Source organism: Cylas formicarius, unplaced genomic scaffold, assembly GCF_029955315.1.
Source record: "Cylas formicarius isolate icCylForm1 unplaced genomic scaffold, icCylForm1.1 PGA_scaffold_4__25_contigs__length_36172078, whole genome shotgun sequence".
NCBI lineage: Eukaryota > Metazoa > Arthropoda > Insecta > Coleoptera > Brentidae > Cylas > Cylas formicarius.
In genome coordinates, this window is record NW_026844334.1 from 10,389,834 (window position 1) to 10,412,507 (window position 22,674).

General features: G+C 38.7%; 1 protein-coding gene across 1 annotated transcript in view; it reads left to right on the forward strand.

The window, feature by feature from the left end:
- LOC132701171 (neurotrimin-like) overlaps window positions 1–22,674 on the forward strand; it is a 251,586-nt gene that overhangs the window by 164,342 nt on the left and 64,570 nt on the right. The window contains exons 3-4 of the mRNA XM_060668895.1: window positions 1,943–2,150; window positions 3,118–3,276. Coding sequence (XP_060524878.1) covers window positions 1,943–2,150; window positions 3,118–3,276 — 367 coding nt within the window. The remainder of the gene's footprint in view (window positions 1–1,942; window positions 2,151–3,117; window positions 3,277–22,674) is intronic.

Below are 22,674 nucleotides of genomic sequence, written 5' to 3' on the forward strand. Positions count from 1 at the left end.
TTTCATCAAGTAAAAGCCTCCTCAGTTCAATGCTTGTATTTACGTTGCGGATCATGTTGCCGGTACATAGAGTTTCAAACTCTTAAATTTAATGATGTCATTTACTAGTACTGATTTTAGATTTTCATTTGCCTGTGTATGCAGATCCAGTGATGCTAATAACGATTCTAATCTTCAGCTCTCAAAGCTTCCCGAATGCAAAAGAAAGTTATACGCACAATACACGGATCAACACCTCTGGCACATTGTCGCCCTATCTTCAAAACGCTAAAAATCATGACACTTCCTAGTCTGTTCATTTACCGTGCACTGACCCACGTCCACGCTTTTGAAAGACATTCTGACAGACATGCATACAACACCAGACAGGCATATCTCATGGTACCATACTATTCCAGACTGACCACCTCGGCAAGGAATAAGCCTCGCACCGACTTGTTCAATGTTCTTCCTCAACATATCAGACAATTATCACAGTCTAAATTCTCCAGAGAAATTAAACTATTTCTTCTGGAGCATGCTTTTTACTCAATTACAAAATACGCCCTTTCGGCCAAACACGAATTTTAGATCAATATACGTTTTATTATCTACTATCGATATTTACGATTTCGGTTAAATTTTAGATTCCATCGTTTTTACACTTTATAATTTATGTATTGTACTTTTGTAGTCTATGTCTATTGTATATTTTGTCATATTGCTTTCACGCATGAAATTTTTGTATTGTTTATACGATTTATGTATCCACAACCACAATTTGTCAGCGTTAATCTTTCTTTTTTCTTTTGTACTACTGACGCGCCATTTGTTGTAAAGACTTTTTATGTAAAAAATGGCTATATAAATCTATCTATCTTATAATCCATGAAGAATGTTGTCACAAATTCCTTGACTCCCTTGATCTTCTACTTACGTCAGCCCCTAACTGATTTGCCAAATTGGAGCTTGATTCCCCAATAGGCAAATCCGTTGTTGTTCTTATTCATTATTATTTTGTATTCAAGCTTGATATTACTCTAAGCAAAATTATATGCAGAACAGATTTTACAAGGTTAGCTGTAGACCTCTCTCACGATTCATGGAACTGATAACGACGTTAATGACGAAAATAATCTACTTAATCGGCCCACAGCGTTCTAGTCTCACATCAGACAGCACGTATCGTCTAGAGTATCCCTCCTTTTAGTATTTGTATCATATTTTGCTAGAGTGTTTGCTGATGAATCCGCTAATCTACGGTCTCACTATGAATCTGCGAATATAAATTTCTTAGGAGACATTCACCAAGAGGACGTGAAAAAAAATCTTTTGAGCTGAATGAATATTCTGCTCCCGAACTTGATGGAATTTCCAGCAAAATTATGAAAACATGAGCCGTTGTGCTCGTGGAGCCTATTTATATTATTTTAAGATCTTTGGAATCTGGTACATTTCCGGCGCAGTGGTCATCGGGATGACCAGTTTTCATCTGACCTTCCTTTTGTGGTCTTAATTAATTATGAACGCCTACGTGGTCATTCCCTTAAGATAAAGAAGGAACAATTCAGAACATGACACCACCTGCATGTCATAAATAACTAAATAACAGAACATTGGAACAGTTTACGCGAAAATGTTATATATGCACCGCACTTGTCTATCTTTTAACGTCGCTTGGACAGTATTTTTACGTAACAGTATTAACTAAATACTGTAGGACATTCTCATGACACTGTCCAATGTGCATAATAGGTTCATTGTTCTTTGTAATAATAATAATAAAAATATATTTTTCACAAACATTTCTGGATTTTTTTCTTTCTGGTCATTTTACATTTAAATCAGATTCCTACTGACAAAATCCCCAATTTAAAATATTCTTATCGAATCAATACACCAAGTACACTATGATTATTCGATCCAACTGAAAACTAAAATCTCCTTATTTCTTTCTATTCAGGTTGCTTGGCTCAGAGTGGACACTCAGACGATTTTGACAATACACGGTCACGTGATCACCAAGAACCATCGAATCGCTGTTACGCACACGGAACACAGAACCTGGTACTTACACATACGTGACATCAGAGAGTCAGACAGGGGCTGGTATATGTGTCAGATCAACACCGACCCCATGAAAAGCCAAATTGGATATCTGAACGTAGTCGGTATGTATCCAAGTAATATTTATATTTACCATCCTCACATTTTACTACCATGCGTTGGTATTTTTGACATATTATAGCCATAATTGACGATTTTGCAATGTGGCAAAACAAATTCAAATATAACATGGAAGCAGAAAAAAAAACTTTTGTTGTGCAATCATCCCCATCGCATCCTGCGCATTCCACTTTTCATCGAACCCCGCTCTATAAATATATACGAAAAATCACAACGTCATCCCTGCGGAAATTCGCAGAGAGCGTTGTTGCAAAATAATCGCCCTTAGGAAAATTAATGATTTCCCAGCGAGAGGTATTCGCTTATGGGTTTTCATTTTTATCCACCGGAAAAATTAGGGAATATCGAGAGTTAGCAGCGGCATGCGGGATCGATATGGCATGCGCATCGACTGGGACTAGTAATTGAAAAGTTGGTTCACGTTGCACGCTTTTTGCCGGTTAAAAGGGATGTTTGACGTCAGTTACCAATCCCTAAAAAGAAAGGGCATAAGAAATTACCAATATGACGATTAATCCCTGGGGTGCTTAAATCTTCACTTTTCTGGCACTGTCACTGGTCAGATGTCCAGACTACATCCTAATTATCTCTTTGACTCTATATCACAATAAGGTGTCATCAGATTTGATAATAAATGAGAGGACAGTCTTCAAAATATGGTTAGGAACAAAATAATTTTTTTATTGAGCCACAATTTCACAGGTATTTCTTGAAAGAATTTGTAACAAATTCAACACGCATTTTATATAGCATGATATCTACTGACTAAATTTATTCAGTAACCGAAGTATTTTCAAAACTCAACATACAAGAAAATAATCAGCAATGGAATTTCATATACGTTCTTAGCATATGGTATTCACGTAATTAATGAATCATTTAATTTTTTGTGACACAGAAATCAAATCTAATAAAATACATTACATAACTTAACATTAAAAAAAATTTCAGTGCCACCCGATATCCTGGATTACCCGACCAGCACTGACATGGTAGTGCGAGAAGGGTCCAATGTCAGTCTGCGATGCGCCGCCACTGGTTCACCTGACCCATCGATAACATGGAGACGGGAGGGTGGGGAATCCATCGCCCTCGGCAGCGGACAAGAAGGTAGGTTTAGATTTACATCATATAGTAGAAACAATTCAAATAGTCCTTGAAGGTATTATAAAGTACAACATGGAACCTTGACATTTTACACCAAATGATTTATAGACAAGAAATCCTCTGTCCTTTATTAATTATCTTTGTCAGGTACACTTAATAGTATTTTTGTTACAGCTAAGTTAAATCGAAGCCATTGAACGTTTTGGGATAAATTGTTTTGACATTTGACGTTTCTCTCGATGATATTGAATGATATTTTGGAGAAGGTTTTTAACATTAATAATCGAGAAAGTATTGTAAAAACACAGAAAAAGATTTCAATTATTTATTATTTTATAAGCCTCCAGAAGAATACCTCTTTGTTGCACTTTTTATTGCCGTCAGGGCTAAATTTAGAGGTTTCGCCGTTGGATATAGCTTTTATTGCACGGCGCGACGATTTCAAGCGCTATTGCTTGCCGCAGGTATGAGGTGTGTTCATTTCGGTTCATTTCGGTTTTCATCAGAAGTTCTCAGGATAATCTTAGATTGTCAGACTCACCCCGGAGGGCAATGGACCACAGCTTCGTAATTTAAACAGAGTTACTTTCCACTCAACTCGAAGTGGTTTCCGGATAATCCAGTCGGAAAAGCGTCCGACCGATTTCCTGCAAGTTTTAATTGAAGGCAAATATTTTGACTCAACTACTTTGCGATTGAATCTGCCAAATTAAACACGTCACGCGAAATTGGTATTTTTGTTGCGATAGGTCGTCTCTCACTTATTTTAGATTTTAATGATCCACGCTGATGCCCGATACTTTGGGCTATAATAAAAGCTACATTTGTATATTGTGATCTCAGAAATTGTGGAAGATAGAAAAATGTTTAAATAGACATAATATTAGAAAAATTTGTTAACAATTCAAAGACACAGCGAGCAGTTCACTTTTTTTTTTCAAAAATCACAGTTTCTGGTGAAACTCTCAAAGTTCCTCACTTGAAAAGGTTAAAATTTAGAACTTTCAGTACGATTAACACTTTTACGTGTTTTCAAATTACACCTTTGCCATCTTAAAAACACAAGGCTCCCTGGAAGACTTCAAAGGAGGTCTCATCAAACATAAATCATTTCCCTCGTTGTGAGATAAAGCAACAACTAAAACTGTCAAAGAGCACAAGCCCTCATTTTTACAAAGAGGGATGCGGAACCAGCAACGGTTAAAGAAAAACAATCCTTTTCCCTTTAGAAGACTACCTCAATGCGAGGCATTCCGGTTCGTTTTTTTTTCCTTTACCTCAAAGACACACGAGGCGGAGTGAGGAAAATTAAAATTTGTTCGCTCTATCCCTACGGGGAGTGACGTTATTGAAGTTAAATTTATGCATTGCTCCGAGGCCAAAGTTTCGTATTGGTTTATCACCTACACTGCCCGTCTATCGATAGGGCATGTTAATGCAGGTTCATCGCCCGAGTAACATCGAGTAAACTACAGTTGCGAAAAAATGAGTTTTTAATTTTCTAAAAAAATGGAATCTTAGTGTACCTGTACTGTTGAGAAATTAATCCCATCATAATCAGGAGGTGAGAAATTCAGAAATTCTTGTTGTGTTTGCTACTGCTAGTCTTCCTCTTGTAGTAACGTACACTGACTTGAAATTGGTTATTACTAATGCCCATCTGCCTTTATTAACTGCCTTTCTGAACAATTCAGCTGACGTTTGTCTTGTCTTAAATTTTTGAACCATGATATGCGATATTCTGCGTTAGGACCATATTTCAAAAGCTGTTATTTTTTTGCAAGAGGTATTCATTAACGTTCATCTTTCGACGATGTAGAATAAAACGGAACATAGCATTCGAGGACTCGTGGCTTAGTCTGTATGTTTAAGTGGAGATTACAGAATATGTTTTTCATATGGTAAAAAACATTTCTTGCCTTCTCAAGACGAAGTCGAATTTCGTGCTAGTAATTCCAGTTGTTGTTGTTGTGTATGGCCCAGGTACGAGAAGTTTCGGTTAGTTTTGGTTAGTTGTAGAATTTCTCTTCTTATATTAAATTGTCAGTTTTGCATTAGGGGTTCTTTGTTAATAAGGCTTTCCGATCCTTCACAACAGCTCCTCCTTCGACGTCATGGCGCTCTTCTCTAAATAGGTGGTCTGAGTTTATCCTTGACGGACTCCTCTCTATGTACAATTTTGACATCTTTTTGCCTACCGTATAAATGTGCCATTATTCTAAGGCTGCGTATTCTGGTTGTTTTAAGAATATCAATAAGTTATGTGTGCTTAACTCCATCAAAAGCCCTTTTCAAAGTCCAATAAACTGTAATAAACATATATCCGTTCCTTAATGAGATAGACTTCCAAAACATGATTCGTCAAACTGATAATCCTATGATACTCACATTTTTTTGCAGATACTTTATTTGCTATGGTAATAAACACTGAGATCATCCATTCGTTTGTAATAAATCCAGTTTCATATATTTTCTTAAAGAAATTGTGGAGAGTGTATCTAGCATTTTTCTCTAGTAATTTAATTATTTCTCCATGTATTCTGTCGAAGCTTGGAGTTTTATTATTTTTTATTCTTTGAATGGCTTTTATTATCTCGTTTCTGTTGCTATTTCTTCAAGTCTTATTTATTTATTTGTAAGACAGGCTATTCATTACCGAATATCCAATTATAAGGTAGCACAATTTAACTAGTGTATAAAATAACAGTATCGGAATACAAACCTAACATAACGAACCAAGGAAATAAGGCTTAATTTTACGATGTTATTACCCTCAACTGCCAACCTCAAAATGTCCATCCAAAATATCAAAATTTGCGTGCTCACTGATTATAATGTTATAAGATCTATAGCAACAAATAAATTGATCTACATATATCCACAACAAAAATATCTCTACTACGAAGCATGACAGGTCTGCAATTTACTGAGAAAAACTGTACAATCTCATCACAGTCTACTGGATTGTTCAGACATTTAAACACAAAACAAATGTCCGTATAGGTCTCTAATAGGTGCAAATTATAAAACTGTAAATTGGCGTCGTAATCCCGTTTGTCGTGGGCACTATTAAAATTCAAAAAGTTGGTCATTTCTAATTCTAAATAAATTCCCCAGCCTTTAATGGTATTAACAAAACATATGAAAGCAAATCAATGAATAGATCTTTGAGAAAATAATTGAGTTGCACTTTTACATTACACAGTACATTTTGTGTTTCGAGAAGTAAAAACAATTACTTATATCGTATATGAAAATTGAAAAAAGCAATGGGGAAATGAACACGCGACTGGAGAAATAAGCATTCAAGGTCACACAAAAGTGATCAGTGCACACCGAAAGCGTCTAATTTCTTAAGCCGAATTGGATGGTGAACTTTGTCGAACACTTTTAAAAAAAGAACAGCTCTTGAGTTAGAATTGATTCGAAGATATTAACAAAATGACCCAAAAGAGAAATCGGTCTACAAGTAAGTACTGAACTTCTATCCCCTGACTTGAAAATTGGGGTAATCTGAGCACGCTTCCATCTTTCTGGATACACTCCGCAAGGATGTATTATACCACAGATACAGTGAATATTTTATAGATTCCCACACATTTTTGATAAAGTTCTCAGATATGCCGTCAGGATTCGAGCTTTTTTGATTATTAAGATTTAACAATGCAGTTTTTATCTGCTTTCTTGTGATGTAGCTTATGGCAATATTTGACTCCAACTTCTCTCCTTTCGTCTACTGATGGTAGAGTTCTGTTATCGTACACGCTACCAAATTATTAGAATACATTATAGTTATTTTTCTTATTGCTAGAAACAAAACACCAAAAATAATTCATCTCACTCCTGAAACCATTTTTGGTTTTGTAAACCTAAGCTTTATAATCACGTTGTTTATTTTTCTGAGCAATTCAGAAATGCGGTGATATCCAACGGAGTTTTTGTATTTCTTCCATCTTTCAACAGCTTTGTTTTTTCTTATTCCCAACTATCTCCCTTGAGAACCACGCCTTATAAGTCCCTTTTGATATTTGTTTAGACGGAACAAGAAACTTCCACAAGCTACTGTAAAGCTATTTCTTCTGGATTTTTCCTGCATCGATCTTTTCATAAATCAAAATTGCTGACATTTCACCAGAGTTTAACTGAAGATTTGTAAATGGAACAAACCTTATTATACATACATGCATTTAGCACTCCAAGCTGTTCAGAAATTCGTTAATAGCCCCATAGTTGGCATTATGAAATATTAACTCAATAAAGGAAGATTTTTTCAGAAACCTCTAACTTTTCATTGTTATTAGTACCTCAGTTATTCACCCACCAACAAAAACTTATCATTTTTGTTAGAGTGAATTGTATTGCCTATTCTATCAAAAAAATATTCAAAGTTAAGTGTCACCTATAGCCACATACTCAATAAACCGGTCTCTGCATCACACTCTCCAACCAGGTCTCGGTGACACAAAAAATATCGACTTCCAATGAACACACTGTTTGGTAAAATTCACTAGTTTTTATTTTTACACCAGTAGTATTCTGTTAATACAAACTGAGAGAAAAGTTTGTTTCAAAACAGGAAAGCTACGCTGTCTACTCCGACTGGGCCTGGGCAGTCTGTTTACTAAGCACCATATCATTGGAGATAAAAATAGCTTTGCTACTTGCTACCTAATGTTAAAATAAAATTCTATGATACAATTTTGTTTTAACCAAAAAAGTACCATGTGTACAGTACAGTATCTTTGTTTCCTCATTTATTTTTTTTGAGTGTGTTGCTAATAGCCAAAATCAAGCTCAGTATTAGATTAGCATCACACGGTTCATTTCTTTAGGGATTTTTTTGACCTTGTAATTGTTCGTCAAAAGTTTAACTTTTATCTTTAATATGTTACTGTTATATATTTTATATTGTTCTCTAAACATGTCTATTTCCGTACGGGTAAAATCGACTCTCTTCTTTACACAGCCATAAAACTATCTCAGTCCGAGTCACTGGACCCAGAATTAAAACACCTTACCTCTGCTCTTCTCTCTAATAATTTTCTCTTTAAATATATTAACCGTTCTACCACAAAAAACACTTCACTACAATCTTACAATAGCAGTGAGGTCGAAAGCAATCCCACACTTTCCACTGTTGTCCTTCCTTACGTTCAAAACATCACTGACCTCATTTATTATTTTATTTATTTATTATTATTTTATTTATTATTTATTATTTCATTTCTTTAGGGATTTTTTTGACCTTGTGATTTTTCGTCAAAAGTTTAACTTTTATCTTTAGTATGTTACTGTTATATATTTTATATTGTTCTTTAAACATTTATTTCTCTTTTATAAAATGATGTTTACTTGTTTGGATAACTTTACGGATAAATACAAGCTTTTGCAATTTATATTGGCAGCGAATATTAACCCACTAAAATTTTTACCACATCTTATATCATATTTTGATTAGCGTTGCATTTAAAAAAAAAACGAACCAATTTGCAAGTGGGTTACTCCATGGTACGAGGGCTGATCAACATTTGTTAGGAAATCGAATCGAAAGCCGTAGTTCGTACAAAGTATCCACCTACTTAAAAACAAATTTCGCTTGCGGTTTTATAGGGGACCTCACAGTAGTAAAAAGCAATTTCGTAAGCTAGACAAGAAAAAGCTTTAAAGTTCGAGAGCGTCGTCCGTATCTATTGCTTTAAATCTAAATGGGATTTCTAGTCTGTTTGCGCGACCAGGATAAGAGCAAGATTTTATTTGTTTTATGGTATCATCCTTGGCGGTGGAATTTTGCAGCGAGAAATCTTTATTTCGCCACGTAAATAAATATATGATACAACCCTTACGATGAATTCTCGAAAGTTCCACGTGGTGTGGTGCATCAATGCAGATTCATCCAATTCCATGGGTTTTATTTAGGGACACGGACATTGATTCTTTATATAACTACTTGCTTGCTCTGAATTTTACGTGATGGTTTCAATGTTTAGTTCATTTAATTGGATCATATTACGTAAAATAAGTCTCAGAATTATATAAAGGATTAATTCAATTGCTTATTCATATTGTTAAGAATCTCTAATGTACTGGTTACCATATCAGAATAAGTGACAAAATTGCCATTAATTAAAATAATAGGAAATCCGTTTTACTACAGCATGATTTAATTTTGGCTTTAATTATGGAAGCTGTAAATATATCGCACCTCAGACCTCAGACGGCTATGAGATCTTACTCAGGATTGAATGCCCTGCCATACTGCATAACTCGCTTCTCAAGGACAATGCTGTCAGGGGTCATGATGAACATGAGGTATCGAATATATTTGATGGTATTAAACTGTCTTTTTTTCTGAAGCATAGGCAAGATCCAATTACTATGAACCGAAGGAGATAGTTATTTACAATAAGTGTTGTGGTCGCCAGATGGAGTACTATAATTCCGTCAAACGAAGGATTTCGTATTAGATGCATAGTTCTGTAATATATTTATTGCAATGCAAATAACTTCTGTAATTTGTTCGCCGATATCGTCACCCTCTCACATCTGCCGGTATGGTCTTTCGAAGGGCAGAAATTTAATCTCAATGAACAGAAAAATTGAGGCCGTCGATAGTTCACTTAATTAGTCGACGAGCGTCCAGATATTTTAAGCGCGTTTAAAATATGCTAAAGTTTTCATGTGTTAAAAGATTAGGAGCGTTTAGGAAAGAAAAAGAAGAAGAAAAACGAAAAATTGCAGTAATACATATCTGGCAAATGTGTGAGAATAAAAGAAAAATTGCATGGATGCAGGAGAAAAATAAAAGAAACTTCCACATGCCACAAAATGCTTTTTACAAAACTTCTGGATTCCTCCCACATCGGTTTTTGTTGAGTCGAACTTGCTAACGTTTCGCCAATCATCCTGTCATCAGAGCTTGACTAAAACGGGCTCGAATTTTACTCTGTGCCTGCTTATATATTGTTTGGGAGGAGCAGAGCTAAATGAGGGGCATAAACACCGTCTCGGATGACTGATTCCCATATTGGTGAAAAATAAAGACCTGATTGTAGACCGAGTTTGTATGGTTGCTTATGCATATTGGAAGCTTGTGGTGGAGTGAATTTTGGAATGAAACGCTTAATATCTAAGGTGTTTTAATTCTGAGTTTAGTGACTCGGCATATGATAGTTTCACAGCTCTAAAAACAAGAAGCTGATAACCGATGATTTTTGGGCCGGATGGTGTTGTGACAACGAATTAAGGTATCGGTCACACAATGACTTAATGTTAGGTCTAATTTTTTATTAATAGGAATATCTAAGAATGTGTATAGAGTTTAAATGTCTAAGAAAATCTGCTAGGGATTCTTGACCATGCCGCCAAATAACAAAAGTATCATCGACGTAGCGTTTCCATAATTTTGGTTTTAGATGGAAGGCGTCCAGAGCTTTCTTTTCAAAGGCTTCCACAAATGTTTCCGATGACTGGTTCACAAATTTGAGCGTTATAAGAAAAATATGTCCCAGACAATTAAGGTGAGAAGGTTTAGTTCCAGATTCTCGGATTTTAATATGTCTGAAATGATGTTGATGGTTTCAGGAAAGGGACTTTAGTAAACAGGGATCCTACGTCGAAGCTAACCATAATATCTTGTGTATCTAATAATGATTTTTAATTGTTCAATAAAGTGAAATAAATTAATTACGAAACTATCACTTTTCCCTGCAAAGGGTTTTAATAAGGAAGTTAGATATTTTGCTAGAAAATATGTAAGAGGTATTCCTGGTTTGCAAATCTTTGTTTGTGTTCATGATCACCGTAGCATTTTCTTTATCTGCTTTTTCGATTACGATGTCATGATTCCATTTTAGGGCACTGCGTTCAGGTTTGGGAATATTAGATTTAGCCGGTTTTGTTTTTTTAAGGATTTTTGCGGATTCAAATCGAATTTCATTAGCCGTTTGAGATGGCAGTTTGTTTAGGATAGACTCAAGATTTGAAATGATTTCCTCTTTTGGGATAATACATGGAGCAAGGACGAAGTTGGAACCTTTTAAAAGAAGTGATTTTTCCGAAAGCGATGATACATTTGTCACAGTGTTTGGTAGTTGAGAAGAGTTTGAAGGTTTTACTAGTGTTGACGTGTTGTTTGAATTGGATTTTGGGTAGAAGATAAACGAAGATTTGAAGCTTTGTCACGTTTGAACGGGTATCCAACTCGGATGGGCACAAGATGGAAGCAATTTCAAGATGCAAATCTATTTCCTTACGGGTAAAATCATGGGTTATAGACTCTCTTCTTAACACAGCCATAAAACTATCTCAGTCCGAGTCACTGAACCCAGAATTAAAACAACTTACCTCTGCTCTTCTCTCTAATAATTTTCTCTTTAAATATATTAACCGTTCTACCACAAAAAAACACTTCACTACCAACTTACAATAGCGGTGAAGTCGAAAGCAATCCCACACTTTCCACTGTTGTCCTTCCTTACATTCAAAACATTACTTACTACATACCAAAGTCTTTGAACATCTTCGATCCGTCAAAGACAAAATCCATTTAAGCATTAAATATCAACTAGGCTTAAAGAACGTGAAAACGAAACCGCACATAAAATTTTATTTGATAAAAGTCTTCTTCTTCTACCAACGAAAAATCTGACACTCTATAGAAATCTATAAGCAACCTAACAATCTTAACAGGTCTCTACCTGTCACCAATATGGGTATCAGTCATCCGAGACGGTGTTTATGTCGCTCATTTAGCTCCACCCCCATCTAACAATATATAAGCAGATACAGAATAAAATGCCAGCCAGTTTCAGTAAAGCTCTGAAGAAGCCAACAGGATGATTGGTGAAACTTTAGCAAGTTTGACTCAACAAAACCGACGCAGCAGGAATCCAGAAGTTTTGTGTTATGTTCTTTACGAAGACTATTATTAGGTTTCAAATTTCAATAGTAACGATTTATATATAATGATTTTATAAAAAAAATGGCCATATATATATATATATATATATATATATATATATATATATATATATATATATATATATATATATATATATATATATATATATATATATATATATATATATATATATATATATATATATATATATATATTCTCACGTATTGATTCACGGATGGAAAAATGTGATGACACTATATTCCGGGATATCATCCGTTCGCTCGTTGAACTCCGACTGGAATCCTGCAAATCTTGCATCCGACTGGAATCCTGCAGACGTTTCGCCAAAATCTCACTTGGCATCTTCAATGCTCGCGCTCCGAAAACACTTCGAACACTGGGAGGTTATCGGCGGTGCGTGCGGTATTTATACTCTGCGCCGGAGATGGTAAAGGTGCTGCTTGTGCGTGGGGGGAGGTGGCTCCGCCCCCTGAATTGTCGCGTTGTTAGTTTCGCCCGATCGTAGTTGCGATGTCGCCGTTGGCTGCTGCGCATCGCTCTGCTGTTTGATTATCGTTCTCCACGTGTTGGATAAATGCAGAGCGTCGTCTCTCGTATTGAGGTGTCCGGACTTTTCTATTTCGATGGCCTCTCGTATAATCCTAGTCCTAAAATCAGGAATATTAGCTATTTGTTTGCAAGTGCCGAAATCAATTTTATGGCCTGTCTGATGTTGGTGCTGAAACAAAGCAGATGTTGTTTGTTTGTTTCTTATGGCTAAACGATGTTCCTCGAGCCTGGCTGAAATCCTTCTGTTGGTCTGTCCCACATACGTCAGGCTGCACGATCCGCATGCTACACTGTATACTCCTTGGTTTTCCAGAGTAATTTTTTGTTTTGGGTTTCTTAGTATTGCTCCGATGGTATGGTCAGGTTTGTATGCCGTTGATATGTCGTGTTTCCGTAATATTCGGCCGATTTTGTCAGTAACCCCCTTGATGTATGGCAGGACAGCGATCGATCTTCGTTGGGTCTCGTCCTGCACTCTCTGCTGCGGCTGTTGTTGTTTACCGATTGCCTTGCTGATGGTGCGCCTTTGGTATCCGTTTTGTTGAAGACAGGTACTAATTTTCTTCAGTTCTTTATCTCTGTTCCTCTCGTTTGTGAGCCTGAAGGACCGAGCAATTAATGTATTTGCCACTGCCTGTATCTGTGATGGGTGGTGATGAGATTTAGCGTTCAGATATCTATTAGTGTGTGTTGGTTTTCTATAGACAGTGTGTTCCAAGTGTCCATCTTCGGTCCTTGTGATGTGCACATCTAAAAAGGGCAGACTGTTATCCTCTTCAAGTTCTATTGTAAATTGAATCCTTGGGTGAATGGAATTCAGATGATCTAGGAATTTCAAAAGCTCCTCCTTGCCAAAAGGCCATACAACAAATACGTCATCAACGTATCTTGTCCATAGTTTTGGCTTCAGATTTGCCTTCTCTATTGCTTTCTTTTCGAAGTAAATCATGAAGAGGTTGGCAATCACAGGTGAGAGAGATGATCCCATTGCTGCTCCATCTATTTGTCGGTAAATTTTCCCGTTGTGCATAAAGTAAGCGTTTTTCAGGCAATGTCTTGACAGATCCATTATGTATGGCGGAAGATCTTCGTTTTCTTCTATAAGCAAGAGTGCCTCTTCTACTGGAATACTCGGGTAGAGGGATTTGACATCGAAACTTGCCATAATGTCGTCCTTGTCCATCCTGAGAGAACCTAAAATCTGAGTAAAATGTTCTGAGTTTTTAACATAGGAATCTGCCTTTTCCACTATAGGCTGAAGTGCACTGGCCAGATGTTTTTCCAGCTTGCATAATGGTGAGTTAAAGGCGCTTACGATTGGACGCAGGGGAACCCCGTCCTTATGGATCTTTGGGAGCCCGTAGAATTTTGGGCAACGACTCGATTTTTCCCTCGGAATAAGTTTCTTCTTTGTATCCTCGTTTATTGATGAATCGAGAATTTTGGACTTAGTTGTTTTTTCCAAATATGTCGTGGGATCTCTGGTGACTAGTTTGTATATTAGGTCGTTCAAAATATCCTCCAATTTTGCATTATAATCCGACGTATTCATGACGACAGTGGCATTTCCTTTGTCTGCTGGCATTATTAGAATGTTTTCGTTTTTGTTTAGATTCCTTAAGGCTTGCATTTCTTCTCTGCTTAAGTTTGGTTGCGGTGGTTTTGACTGTCTTAAGACTCTGGCGACATCTTGCCTAATTAACTCCGCATCTTGTTCGTCTATGGTGGAAAGACTTGCTTCGACGTTGGAAACGATCTCTTCGACGGGTACTCTTTTTGGAGCTATTGCGTAGTTAAATCCTTTATTCAGTACGCTGACTTCTGTATCGGAAAGATGGTATGCTGAAATATTATGAACTGTACTGCTTCGGTTTGTATTTGGCACTTGTCCTAATTTTTTGGAATTTGACTGAAGGATTTCTAATTTCTTCCACAGTTTATTTGACGTGATGTCCTTGTCTTTCTCAGTGCGCCATGATGTTAATAATTCTATGCGGTCCCACAGCAACTGATGGATCTTGTTGCTCAGTTTCAGGTGGAGTCTGAAAAGTTGTAGCTCAGTCTCACTAATTTCGTACCGGGTCCGCCTGATCTGGTCTTGGAGTAGGGCCTTGCTAGCTTTGTCCAGGATGGCTTGTGTCTTTCTGGTGCGTGTGTGATAAGACAACCTTGTAAATGTTGGCAGCAAGTTCTGGTTGCGGCAGCTCTTAAGAAAATTCAAGTTGCACAGCGAAATAACCCTCCTTTGTCTTAGTTTTTCATAACACTTGGTAGCTGTAAAGGTCTCCTTCCCGTAAAGGTGTATGATATTCTCACGTATTGATTCACGGATGGAAAAATGTGATGACACTATATTCCGGGATATCATCCGTTCGCTCGTTGAACTCCGACTGGAATCCTGCAAATCTTGCATCCGACTGGAATCCTGCAGACGTTTCGCCAAAATCTCACTTGGCATCTTCAATGCTCGCGCTCCGAAAACACTTCGAACACTGGGAGGTTATCGGCGGTGCGTGCGGTATTTATACTCTGCGCCGGAGATGGTAAAGGTGCTGCTTGTGCGTGGGGGGAGGTGGCTCCGCCCCCTGAATTGTCGCGTTGTTAGTTTCGCCCGATCGTAGTTGCGATGTCGCCGTTGGCTGCTGCGCATCGCTCTGCTGTTTGATTATCGTTCTCCACGTGTTGGATAAATGCAGAGCGTCGTCTCTCGTATTGAGGTGTCCGGACTTTTCTATTTCGATGGCCTCTCGTATAATCCTAGTCCTAAAATCAGGAATATTAGCTATTTGTTTGCAAGTGCCGAAATCAATTTTATGGCCTGTCTGATGTTGGTGCTGAAACAAAGCAGATGTTGTTTGTTTGTTTCTTATGGCTAAACGATGTTCCTCGAGCCTGGCTGAAATCCTTCTGTTGGTCTGTCCCACATACGTCAGGCTGCACGATCCGCATGCTACACTGTATGCTCCTTGGTTTTCCAGAGTAATTTTTTGTTTTGGGTTTCTTAGTATTGCTCCGATGGTATGGTCAGGTTTGTATGCCGTTGATATGTCGTGTTTCCGTAATATTCGGCCGATTTTGTCAGTAACCCCCTTGATGTATGGCAGGACAGCGATCGATCTTCGTTGGGTCTCGTCCTGCACTCTCTGCTGCGGCTGTTGTTGTTTACCGATTGCCTTGCTGATGGTGCGCCTTTGGTATCCGTTTTGTTGAAGACAGGTACTAATTTTCTTCAGTTCTTTATCTCTGTTCCTCTCGTTTGTGAGCCTGAAGGACCGAGCAATTAATGTATTTGCCACTGCCTGTATCTGTGATGGGTGGTGATGAGATTTAGCGTTCAGATATCTATTAGTGTGTGTTGGTTTTCTATAGACAGTGTGTTCCAAGTGTCCATCTTCGGTCCTTGTGATGTGCACATCTAAAAAGGGCAGACTGTTATCCTCTTCAAGTTCTATTGTAAATTGAATCCTTGGGTGAATGGAATTCAGATGATCTAGGAATTTCAAAAGCTCCTCCTTGCCAAAAGGCCATACAACAAATACGTCATCAACGTATCTTGTCCATAGTTTTGGCTTCAGATTTGCCTTCTCTATTGCTTTCTTTTCGAAGTAAATCATGAAGAGGTTGGCAATCACAGGTGAGAGAGATGATCCCATTGCTGCTCCATCTATTTGTCGGTAAATTTTCCCGTTGTGCATAAAGTAAGCGTTTTTCAGGCAATGTCTTGACAGATCCATTATGTATGGCGGAAGATCTTCGTTTTCTTCTATAAGCAAGAGTGCCTCTTCTACTGGAATACTCGGGTAGAGGGATTTGACATCGAAACTTGCCATAATGTCGTCCTTGTCCATCCTGAGAGAACCTAAAATCTGAGTAAAATGTTCTGAGTTTTTAACATAGGAATCTGCCTTTTCCACTATAGGCTGAAGTGCACTGGCCAGATGTTTTTCCAGCTTGCATAATGGTGAGTTAAAGGCGCTTACGATTGGACGCAGGGGAACCCCGTCCTTATGGATCTTTGGGAGCCCGTAGAATTTTGGGCAACGACTCGATTTTTCCCTCGGAATAAGTTTCTTCTTTGTATCCTCGTTTATTGATGAATCGAGAATTTTGGACTTAGTTGTTTTTTCCAAATATGTCGTGGGATCTCTGGTGACTAGTTTGTATATTAGGTCGTTCAAAATATCCTCCAATTTTGCATTATAATCCGACGTATTCATGACGACAGTGGCATTTCCTTTGTCTGCTGGCATTATTAGAATGTTTTCGTTTTTGTTTAGATTCCTTAAGGCTTGCATTTCTTCTCTGCTTAAGTTTGGTTGCGGTGGTTTTGACTGTCTTAAGACTCTGGCGACATCTTGCCTAATTAACTCCGCATCTTGTTCGTCTATGGTGGAAAGACTTGCTTCGACGTTGGAAACGATCTCTTCGACGGGTACTCTTTTTGGAGCTATTGCGTAGTTAAATCCTTTATTCAGTACGCTGACTTCTGTATCGGAAAGATGGTATGCTGAAATATTATGAACTGTACTGCTTCGGTTTGTATTTGGCACTTGTCCTAATTTTTTGGAATTTGACTGAAGGATTTCTAATTTCTTCCACAGTTTATTTGACGTGATGTCCTTGTCTTTCTCAGTGCGCCATGATGTTAATAATTCTATGCGGTCCCACAGCAACTGATGGATCTTGTTGCTCAGTTTCAGGTGGAGTCTGAAAAGTTGTAGCTCAGTCTCACTAATTTCGTACCGGGTCCGCCTGATCTGGTCTTGGAGTAGGGCCTTGCTAGCTTTGTCCAGGATGGCTTGTGTCTTTCTGGTGCGTGTGTGATAAGACAACCTTGTAAATGTTGGCAGCAAGTTCTGGTTGCGGCAGCTCTTAAGAAAATTCAAGTTGCACAGCGAAATAACCCTCCTTTGTCTTAGTTTTTCATAACACTTGGTAGCTGTAAAGGTCTCCTTCCCGTAAAGGTGTATGATATTCTCACGTATTGATTCACGGATGGAAAAATGTGATGACACTATATTCCGGGATATCATCCGTTCGCTCGTTGAACTCCGACTGGAATCCTGCAAATCTTGCATCCGACTGGAATCCTGCAGACGTTTCGCCAAAATCTCACTTGGCATCTTCAATGCTCGCGCTCCGAAAACACTTCGAACACTGGGAGGTTATCGGCGGTGCGTGCGGTATTTATACTCTGCGCCGGAGATGGTAAAGGTGCTGCTTGTGCGTGGGGGGAGGTGGCTCCGCCCCCTGAATTGTCGCGTTGTTAGTTTCGCCCGATCGTAGTTGCGATGTCGCCGTTGGCTGCTGCGCATCGCTCTGCTGTTTGATTATCGTTCTCCACGTGTTGGATAAATGCAGAGCGTCGTCTCTCGTATTGAGGTGTCCGGACTTTTCTATTTCGATGGCCTCTCGTATAATCCTAGTCCTAAAATCAGGAATATTAGCTATTTGTTTGCAAGTGCCGAAATCAATTTTATGGCCTGTCTGATGTTGGTGCTGAAACAAAGCAGATGTTGTTTGTTTGTTTCTTATGGCTAAACGATGTTCCTCGAGCCTGGCTGAAATCCTTCTGTTGGTCTGTCCCACATACGTCAGGCTGCACGATCCGCATGCTACACTGTATGCTCCTTGGTTTTCCAGAGTAATTTTTTGTTTTGGGTTTCTTAGTATTGCTCCGATGGTATGGTCAGGTTTGTATGCCGTTGATATGTCGTGTTTCCGTAATATTCGGCCGATTTTGTCAGTAACCCCCTTGATGTATGGCAGGACAGCGATCGTTCTTCGTTGGGTCTCGTCCTGCACTCTCTGCTGCGGCTGTTGTTGTTTACCGATTGCCTTGCTGATGGTGCGCCTTTGGTATCCGTTTTGTTGAAGACAGGTACTAATTTTCTTCAGTTCTTTATCTCTGTTCCTCTCGTTTGTGAGCCTGAAGGACCGAGCAATTAATGTATTTGCCACTGCCTGTATCTGTGATGGGTGGTGATGAGATTTAGCGTTCAGATATCTATTAGTGTGTGTTGGTTTTCTATAGACAGTGTGTTCCAAGTGTCCATCTTCGGTCCTTGTGATGTGCACATCTAAAAAGGGCAGACTGTTATCCTCTTCAAGTTCTATTGTAAATTGAATCCTTGGGTGAATGGAATTCAGATGATCTAGGAATTTCAAAAGCTCCTCCTTGCCAAAAGGCCATACAACAAATACGTCATCAACGTATCTTGTCCATAGTTTTGGCTTCAGATTTGCCTTCTCTATTGCTTTCTTTTCGAAGTAAATCATGAAGAGGTTGGCAATCACAGGTGAGAGAGATGATCCCATTGCTGCTCCATCTATTTGTCGGTAAATTTTCCCGTTGTGCATAAAGTAAGCGTTTTTCAGGCAATGTCTTGACAGATCCATTATGTATGGCGGAAGATCTTCGTTTTCTTCTATAAGCAAGAGTGCCTCTTCTACTGGAATACTCGGGTAGAGGGATTTGACATCGAAACTTGCCATAATGTCGTCCTTGTCCATCCTGAGAGAACCTAAAATCTGAGTAAAATGTTCTGAGTTTTTAACATAGGAATCTGCCTTTTCCACTATAGGCTGAAGTGCACTGGCCAGATGTTTTTCCAGCTTGCATAATGGTGAGTTAAAGGCGCTTACGATTGGACGCAGGGGAACCCCGTCCTTATGGATCTTTGGGAGCCCGTAGAATTTTGGGCAACGACTCGATTTTTCCCTCGGAATAAGTTTCTTCTTTGTATCCTCGTTTATTGATGAATCGAGAATTTTGGACTTAGTTGTTTTTTCCAAATATGTCGTGGGATCTCTGGTGACTAGTTTGTATATTAGGTCGTTCAAAATATCCTCCAATTTTGCATTATAATCCGACGTATTCATGACGACAGTGGCATTTCCTTTGTCTGCTGGCATTATTAGAATGTTTTCGTTTTTGTTTAGATTCCTTAAGGCTTGCATTTCTTCTCTGCTTAAGTTTGGTTGCGGTGGTTTTGACTGTCTTAAGACTCTGGCGACATCTTGCCTAATTAACTCCGCATCTTGTTCGTCTATGGTGGAAAGACTTGCTTCGACGTTGGAAACGATCTCTTCGACGGGTACTCTTTTTGGAGCTATTGCGTAGTTAAATCCTTTATTCAGTACGCTGACTTCTGTATCGGAAAGATGGTATGCTGAAATATTATGAACTGTACTGCTTCGGTTTGTATTTGGCACAAGTGACACATAATATTTCAGCATACCATCTTTCCGATACAGAAGTCAGCGTACTGAATAAAGGATTTAACTACGCAATAGCTCCAAAAAGAGTACCCGTCGAAGAGATCGTTTCCAACGTCGAAGCAAGTCTTTCCACCATAGACGAACAAGATGCGGAGTTAATTAGGCAAGATGTCGCCAGAGTCTTAAGACAGTCAAAACCACCGCAACCAAACTTAAGCAGAGAAGAAATGCAAGCCTTAAGGAATCTAAACAAAAACGAAAACATTCTAATAATGCCAGCAGACAAAGGAAATGCCACTGTCGTCATGAATACGTCGGATTATAATGCAAAATTGGAGGATATTTTGAACGACCTAATATACAAACTAGTCACCAGAGATCCCACGACATATTTGGAAAAAACAACTAAGTCCAAAATTCTCGATTCATCAATAAACGAGGATACAAAGAAGAAACTTATTCCGAGGGAAAAATCGAGTCGTTGCCCAAAATTCTACGGGCTCCCAAAGATCCATAAGGACGGGGTTCCCCTGCGTCCAATCGTAAGCGCCTTTAACTCACCATTATGCAAGCTGGAAAAACATCTGGCCAGTGCACTTCAGCCTATAGTGGAAAAGGATTATACGAGAGGCCATCGAAATAGAAAAGTCCGGACACCTCAATACGAGAGACGACGCTCTGCATTTATCCAACACGTGGAGAACGATAATCAAACAGCAGAGCGATGCGCAGCAGCCAACGGCGACATCGCAACTACGATCGGGCGAAACTAACAACGCAACAATTCAGGGGGCGGAGCCACCTCCCCCCACGCACAAGCAGCACCTTTACCATCTCCGGCGCAGAGTATAAATACCGCACGCACCGCCGATAACCTCCCAGTGTTCGAAGTGTTTTCGGAGCGCGAGCATTGAAGATGCCAAGTGAGATTTTGGCGAAACGTCTGCAGGATTCCAGTCGGATGCAAGATTTGCAGGATTCCAGTCGGAGTTCAACGAGCGAACGGATGATATCCCGGAGAATATATATATATATATATATATATATATATATATATATATATATATATATATATATATATATATATATATATATATATATATATATATATATATATATATATATATATATATATATATATATATATATTATTTATAGGTCTATATAATCAGTTAATAAATCCTTGGGCAATCCGATAGTGGCTCTGCCAACAGTAAACAATCATGGCCGTTGGTCGGGCTAACGCTGTTTTCAGAGTTCGAAGGACCACTTAGGAATCTTTTGGATTCCCGATAGGTTCAGCGGAGTAATAACCACTTAACTTTGTTTTTCACTACTTTAATAAATATACGGTACTCTACAAGCCAAACAGAAAGAAACAAACAAACATTTGTATTGCATATCAAAATTAATTGAAATTAGGAGGCATTCGCGGAGCGTCTCGACCCACACCCGTTCCACGCGTGAATCCCCTCGGAACCTGTCTTTTTCATCCTTGTCCTAGTGCGGTGTTGCCGGGTTGCGTCAAAGCTTGGAATTAATATTTAGTCTTTCGCCTGAACAGCCGTCTCAGAATCTTTACGTGTTACCTTTGACCCTTTTACCAGCTTTGTCGGTGACAGCCACTTCAATCATATTTAAAGTCTAATGTGGGAGCCGGTTTTTCTTAGAACGCGAAGGATTAAAATTAACAAAAAATTAAAATTAAATTCGTCAGTATTCCAAAGCAACTGATATTTGTAGACTAAATCTGGAACGATGTCCTGTGGCACATCGGATATTTTATCCATCAAAAGATCGACAATCAGATTTAAGCCATGGCGGGGCAAATCGTTTGTAATTCCCTTTTGTGTATGGGGGCCTAATCTGTGATACACTTGCGCTGACATTTGAACATTTTGCCATTAATGTACTGCTGCAGTGCAGGGGCTTCTTCTCGTTCCAGGTTCGCCCATTGTTCGACACATTCATTAAGATTACCGATAATCGCACTGACCCCTCGCACCCCGACCGGCCCCCTTTGTTAACCAAGCACTTAGCTCCTCTGGAAATTCTACAATTTAAATGAGCCGTAAACAAGCGGCTATAAACTAGATTGTATTGACTCAAACGATTGCGGGGTATGAAATTCAATTTAGAATTGGACGACAAACCCGCTTAGGAATAAAAAGAGATATTAGCAAAAGGAGTTAGAAAATTTCGCTGAAGAGATCGATAACAGTTAGGGAAAGCCATGATTAAAGCGGAAACGGAAATGGGCAAAGCGGGGCGACGCAGAAAAAAAATGGCCTTCACCTGTTCAATCGCGAAATAGCCCCGGCGGCGACCGCTTTGATGTTTTCGAATATTTCAAACGCAAACGTGTGATTTTCCGCGACTTCGACGCGACGTTGCGAACGTTCCGACTCGCGTCAGCGCACGTGTGTGTGAATGCAAATTTATCCGGATGAAATAGCTGTTACAATCACGTCAAAACGGCACTCGTTTTTGAGAATGCAGAAGATTTTTTATAGCTCCGTTCGAATTTCTTGAATAACTGTTTACGGCCTATCGCATCCGCACATTTCATGTGAGTTGTTGTTCAACCATGGTAACTGTGCAAAAAGTGTATCTTTATTGTACATGTTACACACAACGATTTCTACAATTTAACAGATATTCTCCTTCCCTATTTAAAACTCCGTACAGTGCTCCACGGCATAGGAAAAAAT